General features: G+C 35.7%; 1 protein-coding gene across 1 annotated transcript; it reads right to left on the bottom strand.

Annotated features, from left to right (window-relative positions):
* Positions 1–7,314: 7,314 nt before the first annotated feature.
* LOC122292241 lies at positions 7,315–9,636 on the bottom strand. The gene has a single exon (XM_043100478.1). It carries the CDS (start codon positions 9,634–9,636, stop codon positions 7,315–7,317), a length of 2,322 nt encoding a protein of 773 aa, XP_042956412.1.
* Positions 9,637–12,087: the final 2,451 nt, after the last annotated feature.

The following is a 12,087-nucleotide window of genomic DNA, read 5'->3' on the forward strand; positions in this document are numbered from 1 at the left end:
TTCTTTTCATAAAAATAATTTTGTCAAAAAAGGATATTATTATAATCATTCAAGTTTTTCATATATGTCACATGCTATTTGTAATTTTTGTAATAGAAATGGTCATAATTATCATACTTGTCCTATTAGAAGAAATCATACAATGACTATTAGGGCCATATGGGTACCTAAAAATCTTGTTTCTTCTAATACTAATAAATAAAGGACCCAAAGAACTTGGGTACCAAGAAAAATCATTTTAATTGTTTTTATAGGTATGCATGAAGTCATCCACAAGCAAAAATAAGTGGTTTTTAGATAGTGGATGTTCAAGACACATGACGGGAGACAAGACTAAGTTCTTTGATCTTAGATCTAAAGAAGAAGGACACGTGACATTTGGAGACAACTCGAAAGGGAAGATCGTGGGAATAGGTAAAATTGGTAATGAATCTTCTCTCATAATTGAAGATGTTCTACTTGTTGAAGGTTTAAAACATAATCTTTTGAGCATAAGTCAATTATGTGATAAAGGATTTACAGTTACTTTTAAAATGGATAAATGCATTATTTTGAATGATCATGATTGTAATATTTGTTTTATTGCTTTTAGAAACAATAATGTTTATACAATTGATTTTGAAGAAATTACCTCACAAGATGCTATTTGCTTGTCAGCTCAAAATGAAACTAGTTGGTTATGGCATAGAAGATTAGGTCATGCCAACATGGAACTTATTTCCAAACTTTCAAAAAATGATCTTGTGAGAGGTTTACCAAAAACATATTTTCTTAAAGACAAAATTTGTGATGCATGTCAATTTGGTAAACAAACAAAAACTTCTTTTAAAACTAAGAAACATATTTCCACTACTAGACCATTGCAACTGATACACATGGATCTTTTTGGACCAAATAGAGTTGCAAGTCTAGGAGGAAAATATTATGCATTTGTTATTGTTGATGATTTCTCTAGATATACTTGGGTCATCTTTCTTGCTCATAAAGATGAGGCACATAATGCCTTTACCAAGTTATGCAAGAGAATTCAAAATGAAAAGGGCTATACTATTTCAAGTATCCGAAGTGATAGGGGAAAAGAATTTGTTAATAAAAATATTGAAACATTTTGTGATGAAAACGGTTTTATTCATAATTTTTCTGCTCCTCGAACTCCTCAACAAAATGGGGTAGTAGAGAGGAAAAATAGATCTCTTCAAGAGATGGCAAGAACAATGCTCAATGAGAACAACTTGCCTAGTTATTTTTGGGCCGAAGCGGTAAGTACTGCATGTTATGTTATAAATAGAGTTATGTTAAGGTCTAAATTAGATAAAACCCCCTATGAGCTTTGGAATGAGAAAAAGCCCAACATTGGTTACTTTCATGTATTTGGATGCAAATGTTTTATTTTGAATGACAGAGATAATTTAGGCAAGTTTGATGCAAAATCTGATGAAGGTATTTTTCTCGGGTATTCTACTAATAGTAAAGCTTATAGAGTATTCAACAAAAAGACTTTAACTGTACAAGAATCTATGCATGTAGTATTTGATGAATCTAATTCTCCACTCTCCAAGAAATCTATTGATGAAGAAATAGAAGGTATAAATAACACAGAAAGTCTCAATCTCAACAAAGAGAAAGCAATAGAGGAAGTTCAACATGGAGCCATCAGGAAAGATCATCAAAATTTAATACAAGATGCAACCAAACAGTGGAAATTTGTGAAAGATCATCCAGTGGAACAAATTTTGGGAGAACCTTCACAAGGTGTAAGTACTCGATCATCTCTTAGAAATATTTGTAATCATACTGCTTTTCTATCTCAAATTGAACCCAAAAATATTGATGACGCACTTCTTGATGAATCTTGGATTCTAGCTATGCAAGAAGAGTTGAATCAATTTGAAAGAAATGATGTTTGGACACTTGTTCCTAGACCCAAAAATTATACTATTATTGGAACAAAATGGGTTTTTAGAAACAAGAAAGATGAGTCTGGAGTCATTACTAGAAATAAGGCTCGACTTGTAGCCCAAGGTTTTAATCAAGAAGAAGGAATCGATTATGATGAGACATATGCACCTGTCGCAAGATTAGAAGCTATTCGAATGCTACTTGCATATGCTTGTTATAAAGATTTCAAACTTTTTCAAATGGATGTTAAAAGTGCTTTCTTAAATGGTTTTATAAATGAAGAGGTATATGTTGAGCAACCTCCAGGTTTTGAAAATCATATTTCCCCAAATCATGTTTTCAAACTCACAAAAGCACTATATGGACTTAAACAAGCTCCTAGAGCTTGGTACGAGAGACTCAGTGGTTTCTTGATTGAAAAAGGTTTTTCAAGAGGAAAAATCGACACAACTCTTTTCATTAAATATGAAAATGATGATATTCTTTTGATTCAGATTTATGTTGATGATATAATATTCGGTGCTACTAATGAAAATATGTGTCAAGTTTTTGCTAAGACTATGCAGGAAGAATTTGAGATGAGCATGATGGGTGAACTTACATTCTTTCTCGGATTGCAAATTAAGCAAGCAAAAAGTGGGACATTCATCAATCAATCAAAATATATTAAGGAATTACTGAAGAAGTTTGGGATGGAAAATGCTAAGGAAATTGGAACACCAATGAGCCCATCAACTAAACTTGATAAAGATGAATCCGGTAAGCCAGTTGACTCGAAGATATATCGAGGTATGATTGGTAGCTTATTATATTTAACAGCCAGTAGACCAGATATTATGTTTAGTGTGTGCTTATGTGCACGTTTTCAATCATCTCCAAAAGAATCACATTTAATTGCAGTTAAGCGCATTCTTAGATATCTTAGTGGTACAATTAACCTAGGGTTATGGTACCCTAAGCACACATCTTTCGATCTAATCAGCTACACAGATGCAGATTATGCTGGCTGTAAAATAGATCGAAAAAGCACTAGTGGAGCATGCCATTTCTTAGGTCATGCATTAGTTTCCTGGTTTAGTAAAAAACAAAATTCTGTTGCACTATCTACTGCTGAGGCAGAATATGTTGCTGCGGGTAGTTGTTGTGCTCAAGTTCTCTACATGAAGCAACAACTTGAAGATTTTAAACTCATGTATAATCACATTCCAATCAAATGTGATAATACAAGTGCTATAAATCTTTCAAAGAACCCAATACAACATTCTAGAACTAAGCATATTGAAATAAGGTATCATTTTCTTCGAGATCATGTGCAAAAAGGTGATATAATGTTAGAGTTCACAAACACACACGATCAGTTAGCAGATATTTTCACAAAACCTTTACCAGAAGATAGATTATGTATGATCAGAAGAGAAATAGGTATGATGCATGCTATGAATATTTCTTAAAAGATAGACCAGAGTCAATAAAAATAGAGATAGATTTTTTTTAATACTTTTACATAAATTTGAGATTCTTAGCCTCATGTTTGAGACGCTCATTCTCTTCATACAATATCATGTCATTCTTATTCATGGGAACCGGCAAGCGGAATGAAGAATCTAATAAAGATTTCAACTGTTTATTCTTCTGCCGAATGATTCCTTCCCTTGTGTGAGACTCTTGAACAATTTGTTGAAGTACAACAATTTGTTCTTTGAGCTTTTCAACTTCGTGATTTTTGGCTTGTAGCCGCTGAGAAAAAGCCACAATAGAGGAAGAGTAGCGAGTCCCAAGACTCACCAAGTCATAAATAGCATCAGAATCTGACTTATTAGTCAGATTATTATTTTCTTGCTGCAACATGGCACCAATGGTAGCTGCAGAAAGAACAGGAGGTTGAGATGCAGAATGCCTCATGGATGGATCTAGAGAAATGTTAGAAGAATGAGCCATTGAGAAAAGAATAGAAGGCTTAAAACGAGAATGCTGAAGGAATGCAGATGAGTTATAGAGATGAGATGAAAACTTGATGCGGATTAGATGAACTTCAGGACTGATTTTATAGAGATAGCATAAAGAATAAGACAAACTATTTTCTCTTCAAATCTTATTTAGTCAAAAGAAATACAAGATATGCTGGACACACATTGTCAAAAGTTTTCTTACTAAGCCAGCGAGATTAACAGTAGATTGTCCCTATTTTTCTAGTAAACGATGAACCTCTGCTGTTATCTGCCGATGTTGACCTTGTATCTGAACCCTTTCTCGTTCCAGCTCTTCTATTCGTGGTTGCAGATCATGAGCATACCAATCTGCAAATTTTTTCAACTCTTGGTTTTCTTGCTTTAGCCTTTTATTCTCACTATCCTTATTAGCAAGCTTCTGTCGTAACTCAGATATTTGCATGTTAAGATGATCAATCTCACTCACCCTCGCCATTAACCTTCGAGACATGATCGTAACAGAGGCAGCATATTGATTACTGAGCATTCTTGATTCTGCAATAATCTCAGAATCAGCCTTACTAGAAAAACGGTTCACTGCTCCTATCATGGTATTGACGGCCTCAGGAGAGAAGATTGATGATTGATGCGTCAAGGGTTCCTGATTCAAGTCTGGAACATTAGTGGAAGAGAATTGCTCAGCCATTCTATCGTTGTGGAAAAACAGAACTCAGGTCAAGAAGTGATTATTTTTTTGGCATCCGATAGATGAAAATGATCATTTTTTTATAGAAACTCGGAGCCTTCAATCCCGTTTGTCAACAACATCAGGCGATTGTTTAAATCTTCAGCCGTATTAAATTCATAGAGTTAGGCCTCGAGGCTTTGCAGCACTTGTCGGGTCACGGACGGCTCCATTTTTCAACTATCTACAGTGACTATTAAACGCATCGTTTTCTTCAGTCCATTTTCTTGTTGCGGATCCTTTTTAATGATGCCAAAAGGGGGAGAAGTGTTAGACTAGAACATTAACATTGTTTAAATTGCTAAACTTGTTATATATGCTTGGAATTATATTTATACTTTTGCTTGAAAAACTAACGCATATTTTCAGGGGGAGCTTAAGTATTAATATAGGTTTCAAGTTCTATCAAATATTTGTCATCATCAAAAAGGGGGAGATTGTTGAACTCAAGATTTCAAGTTTCATGTGATTATAAATCTACACATGGATTTTGATGATAACAAATGAATTCAAAGAATAAAGAAGTCTCAAGCTCAAGTTGTCTACACAATGGAGTCAAGCACATCAAGGAAACAAGCATGAGCAAGAAGGGAACAAGTTCACATTAAAATTATAGAGTAATGTTGTAAATCTCTTCAAAATTCGAAATTAGGATTAATGCTCAAAATTAATATTTTATCATAAAGCATTAAAATACATTTTCCACATGTGCATGAATATTTTTGAAAATTAAATTTGAAAATTTTGAAAGATGATTGATTGTCATCTTTTGCATGTGCATGCCTTGATTAAAGGGTTGAACTTTGAAAATATTAAAGATGATTGATTGTCATCTTTCACATGTGCATGTTTTATTTGAATATTTTCAAAAGTGATTGATGCTTTTTTAGACTTATACAAAAAGTAAAAGATTAGGTTTGAATTTTTTTGAAAATGAAAGTGTGCTCATTTTGTCATATGCCAAAAGTAAAAGATTAGGTTTGATTTTTTTGAAAAAGTGAATGATGTTGTCTTTGACAATTGAGAAAGAAGAACCTTTTATTTGAATTCTTTGAAAAAGTGAATGATGTTGTCTTTGACAATTGAAAAAGAAGAACCTTTTATTTGAATTTTTTGAAAAAATGAATGATGTTGTCTTTGACATGTGAATCTTTTTAAATTTGAATATGAAGTCTCATATGCCTATAAATAGATCATTTGAGAGCTTCACATTCACAACACCAAGAGCATACAACATTCATTCAAAGCTTTCATTCTCTCTTCTCTAAACATTGAGCCTTAATCCTTGTTCATTTTGAGAGATATAGCTTGCGCTGTATTGTTCTTATTTCACTCGTTGAGGAGTGTTTTCTGATAACCTACCCACTATCAGCTTTTGTATCAGAAAAAGGGTGTGTATAACCCTTGTGTGTGTAGAAAGTATTCTACACAGGGAATAGTTGAATCACCACGTGTAAGGTGATTGCAAGTGTAGAGGGTGTTCTACACGGATCCTTTGTAGCGGTGTTGTTCAAAGGTGTAATAGGTTTCTATCTCCACCTGAAGGAGGTTGAATAGTGAATTTGGGAATCCTCAAGGGGTAGCTTGAGGCGAGGACGTAGGCAGTGGGGCCGAACCTCGTTAACATACTGAGTTTGCTTCTCTCTTACCCTTACTCCTTATATTTATTGTTATTTCATATTTTGTTTATATTTTATATTATATATTTGATTTATAATTGTTATTTTTTTAATACAACTCAATTCACCCCCCCTCTTGTGTTAGTCATCTGGGCAACACAACCGTAAATCTTTTACATAATAACATTGGGAAGCTTGGCATGCCAACACAAATGGCTCGTCTTTATACCAAGTGCGTGACATGTTGACACTAGTCATATGGACGTCCACTCGGACCCCCCGTCTTTGATCACTAACGTCAAACCAATCACAACTGAACAAGTAAACGTGACGCCCTCCCATATAGCGTAACTCCAGGACTTCATTTATAACACCATAGAAGTCTAGATTATTAGGCAAATTTTCCCCCTTTACAACAACACCAGAATTTTGTGTCCGTCGCCATGGTTCACGTTGTTTTGAATGGAACCTTTTCCCATTTATAATGCAAGCAGAATATGTTGCAACCCAAAGGTCAGGACCGCAAGCTAATGCATATAGATCTGCGGAAACATCTTGCGGGTTGACTATACGTTGGTCTTGAACCTGCCAGGATAAGGTGAACCGCCTCAGCATGTTAGGAGTTCGGTATTAGTGGGGGAAATATCTAAGTATTTAATGGATTTTGGACTTACACGTTTCTTGAACCAAGTTGGAAACTCATTCTTGTGCATGCGATCACAAGAATTTGGCGTATGCAACTTACACTTCTCGTAGTGCTCACTGCACACAAAACCCAAGGCCATGTATGTAAAAACCATGGAGACATAACACAAAATTACCCAAATCTGTGATTGGAAAACATAAGTAACTGTTTGAAATATATGAAGGATGCATACTCTATGTAGGGTTGAATCTCTACGCAGTTGTTAAGAATGTACCATCGAGCTGAGCTAAGGAGTTTATCATCTAATTTCACATTAGATGCTACGCCCAAGGGATGAACATGTTGATTGAAAATTGAGAAACCATCTATGGTGTCCTCTCCTCCGCCATCAATGTTGCGATCAACTCGAGTGAACTTCGTCTCAACGTCTTGAAGGTACATTGAGCAAAAAGTTAGGCATTCAAGGTGAATATATGCTTAAGCTATTGAACCTTCTGGTCGTGCTTTATTCTTGACATACCGCTTGAATTTGCCAAGATACCTCTCAAATGGATACATCCATCTATATTGTACTGGACCCCCAAGTATAGCCTCACGGGGTAAATGAATAGCTAGGTGGATCATTACGTCAAAAAAAGATGGGGGGAATATCATCTCCAACTTACATAGGATGATGACAATATCACTTTGAAGCTGGGATAGGTGAGTTATATCAACTGTTTGGGAACACAACTTTTTGAAGAAACTGCTGAGCTCAGTCAAAGCCAAGGCAATGTCAGGTCGTAAGAACCCCCCAACTGCGATAGGAAGTAGGCGTTGCAAGAAAACATGACAATCATGGCTTTTAAACCCTGATATTTTGCAATCACGTACGGAAACACAACAGGTAATATTGGAAGCAAACCCATCAGGGAACTTAACCTCCACCAACCATTCACAAAATTTATTCCTTTCTTCTCCGTGGAGTGTGTACATTGCAGTTGGCAGCGTAAACCGTTCACCTGCATGCCTCAAATGTAATTCCTTCCGCATACCCAAAATCTCCAGGTCACGTCGTGCATTGATGTTATCTTTGGTTTTGCCAGGAATGTTCAATAAAGTACCAAAGATGTTATCACAAATGTTCTTTTCAATATGCATAACATCCAAATTGTGCCGAATCAAAAGAGTTGACCAATAAGGTAACTTGAAGAATATGCTAATCTTTGTCCAATTCAACTCTTCCGAAGTGCGTTTTCTCTTTCTACGGGATTTACCAAATTGCACATCCCCAACCATATGTAGTTGACTGACAATGTCTGATCCAGATAACACCCTTGGTGGAATACGGTGATCTTCTTTACCATTAAACAACCCTTTCTTCGATCTCCATATGTGGTCTGGCGATAAGAATCGACGGTGTCCCATATAACACTGTTTCCTCCCAAACTTCAACCAATTTGATTCTGTATTGGCATTACAAGAAGGACATGCCAATTTTCCTTTAGTTGACCACCCAGAGAGATTACCATAGGCAGGGAAATCATTGATTGTCCACATCAAAGCAGCATGCAACGTAAACGTCCCTTTAGTGGAGGCATCATATGTAGGCAACCCATGCTCCCAAAGTTCAACCAATTCATCAACCAATGGCTGCAAGTAAACGTCAATGTCATTACCTGGTGATTTAGGACCAGGAATAAGTAGGGATGTCATGAAGAATTGGTCTTTCATGCATGACCAAGGAGGCAAGTTATACGACACGAGGATAACTGGCCAAATGCTATACGGTTTTGCTAAATTGTTGAAGGGGTTGAAACCGTCACTGGCCAAACCGAGCCTCACATTGCGAGCGTCCCCAGCAAACCAACTATGGTCTTTATCAAATGTCTTCCAAGACTCAGAGTCTGCTGGATGCCTCATAATGGTATCAGTTGTGACTCGTTGGTCTTTATGCCATCGCATATCAGTGGATATCTTTGTAGACATATATAACCCCTGCAGTCTTGGAACCAACGAGAAATGACGCAACACCTTTTGAGGAATAACTCGTGTCCCATGTGTAGTTGACATCCACCTTGAAGCCTTACAAACGGGACATTCATTCTTATCAGCATTTTCCTTCCAGAATAATATACAGTCGTTTGGGCATGCGTGAATTTGGTGGTACTTGAACCCCAACCCTCTCTCCAATGACCGTGCTTCTTCATATGACGATGGGCATGTAGCATCAGGAAAGGCAGCCCGCAACAAGTTAAGCAACTGGTCAAATGACTTAATTGACCAACCACCAAGGGTTTTGATGTGTAGCAACTTGACAACGAATGAGAGTTTGCTAAATTTTGTACACCCCGTAAAAAGTGGACGTCGGGCATCCTCTAGTAGCTGATCAAAAGAAGGTTTACATGAAGTTTCTGGTACGGAGGGGTGTGAAGTTGTTGGAATAGCGTCGCCTTGGCTACCTTGAGGGACATTATGGAATGTCCCTGCCCATACGTCATCTAACATATGGTCCATGTCATCGATGTATTCATCCTCATCAGTGAGATCGGGATCAGAATCGACATCAATCAAAGGGCGAGTTTCCTCCTCCCCATGAAATATCCATTGGGTGTAAGTAGGGTTGAACCCTTTAATGAACAGGTGAGTCTCCACCTCTCTGAAAGGCAAGAATAAATTATTAGAGCATAGCCGACAAGGACACCGGATTCGGTCACTTCCCATAGCATGGCTTCGTGCTAGTGTGAGGAAGTGGTTCACCCCTTCGGCATATGCAGGACTTCGAAGTCTATCGGGCAAGTTCATCCAACTCCTATCCATCTAAAACGGGCTATACGACATAATTAGTTTATCTAAAGATTTCAACGCATGAAATAGGGAGAAGAATCACACCATGCAATGAGTACCAAATGACTGAAAAATTAAAGGCAAATAATATATTGTACAAGTGTGCTAGGTAGTTACAAATCATATCATAATGAAGCATGCATGCAGTAATTGTAATTGCAAAGTAAAAAGCATCAGCCATGTGTTTCTAAGCATTTATCAATAAACAAATATGCTAAATATAATTCTGATTCACATAATAATTAAACAACATTGAACTGTTGGAAACATGGCATATTTATAAATAAATAGACAAATCATTACAGCATGTAAACAGCTGATGGAACAATTCACAGCAGACTTACCACATAATATATTTGATCATGCTATGGACGTCATATTATAAGGTAAGGATTGATCACGATTGATGAACCTGAAATATCTTCCAATAAACGATTAGATCATGCAAATAAACTTGTGCCAACAAAATCGGGATCATGCATGTATCGTAGCTAGAAGAAATGGGCAAAGAATAAAAGAACAAAACAGAAAATAATAATGGTTGAACCGTAATATCGACAGTAAGGAGTGACAATACTACCAATTTTTAGTTAATTTTCACAAAGAAAGAGTCAAAAGAGTGTATTTTATATTCACGATGAGTCTCCCATTTAGTTTTCAACTGGAGTAAGTGATACAGTTTCAATACTGTAACGTATATTACCTGTCCAACGACTTTCAGTATTTTGAAAGCTAGTAAGGCTAAGGTTTTTGGTATTACGCCTATTGCATAAGGAATATCAGAATTGTATTGAACTCTTCATCAACACAAAGTTAGAAAATATTAAGAACTAAAAATACAGGTTTTCTCTTGATCATGGATGAAGGATCGCAATATCATTGAAGAAACTATGACAATGCTATACATTAAAAAACCCAAGACAATATGTGAATCTGTCTAAGTTAAATTTAGCATGGATTACAAATGAATAGATGCTAAAAAACTGATATTCCTTATACATGCAGTGTGAGTTTTTTTATGTTATACTTTAAGCACATAAAGATATATTTTGTGCTCTCATTCTCTCAATTTTACAATGGTTTCCAAAGAATTTCGTGTTGGGGACATCTAATGAACATGCCCCTTGCATATAATCTTTAAGAAAACACTTAAAAAGGAATGATCACAGTAGGGCAAAAATAATTATTTCTTAGTGCTTTTTTTTGCTTGAAGCTTCTAAAGCAAAAGAACATTGTGCAGTAAATTTGCACAACCCTCTAATGGTATGGATTTCGACATTCATTATACTGGCATTCCCAACCTAATTAACTGAAGTCATAAATATAAGCGGTATTATGAAAGCCCACAAGCTGCAATAAAGTGGCCACAGGACTTGGATTTAATGAACAATTTAGTTGTTTAACTTCCCCATGGTAGCCCAAACTTTTTGATCAATATGCAGTGAAGGTCATGTTCATTGATCAAACAATTCTCCCAGGTAGCTTGGCTAGAAGCATGTGTTTCAATGATCTTCACTTATATTGCAAAAGTTTTGGTCAATTTAATCAGTAGTCTCTGCACCTACAGGCCGATTTGGTCAAATTAACTGGATTTATTCTTAAATTAAATTAAACGTATACGCATACTGCAATTAATTATAAGTAGGTCATTGAAAAACTATTCGGTCACTACTACATAATGCCTATATATATAGGGTATATATAGAATATCATGTTTTGATTATCGACCGACCTTAATCAACCTTAGAAATTTAAGTACCTCAAGTTTCAAACTATATATATTAACAACTGAAATTCATGGTGGACATGTGCTTTAAATACTTGAATGCAATGATCAGCTGCGAAACCGATCGAGACTAGTCATAATTTATATATGGCTCCCAATTAGCTAGGCACTAGATCAAATTCTTCATGCAGAGAAAAATCTCAAGTAACATATATATATATATATATATATATATATTATATACTTGAATTATATATATTGTTTCATATATAGCCATAGGTTTATATATATATATAGTGCTCAAGTATTTTATATAAAAAGAACTTAAAATATTTTATAGTAATATTTAGCTAGGAAAGACATAATATTGGCTTTCGATGCATGTGCATGCAGGAGTGTACATGAAGCGTATGATCATGATCGTGGCCCGGGACATGACAACGTTAATTTTTGTGTATCTATTAGAAAAATCATGTCACTTTTTACCAATATGTATGATCTCGTACAAGCTAGCTAGACTAGTGCTTATTAAAGTATAGATCATCGAAGTACGTACTACTTATTAATTGAATATATTACGTGTGGTACGTACTACTTCCACATATATCAGTAAAAGCATTCCCAAGAACCCTGTATTATACATGCAGTGATATGCTGTATTATATCAATGATATGCTGTATTATATAGATAGATAAAG

This window comes from Carya illinoinensis, chromosome 13, assembly GCF_018687715.1.
Source record: "Carya illinoinensis cultivar Pawnee chromosome 13, C.illinoinensisPawnee_v1, whole genome shotgun sequence".
Taxonomy (NCBI): domain Eukaryota; kingdom Viridiplantae; phylum Streptophyta; class Magnoliopsida; order Fagales; family Juglandaceae; genus Carya; species Carya illinoinensis.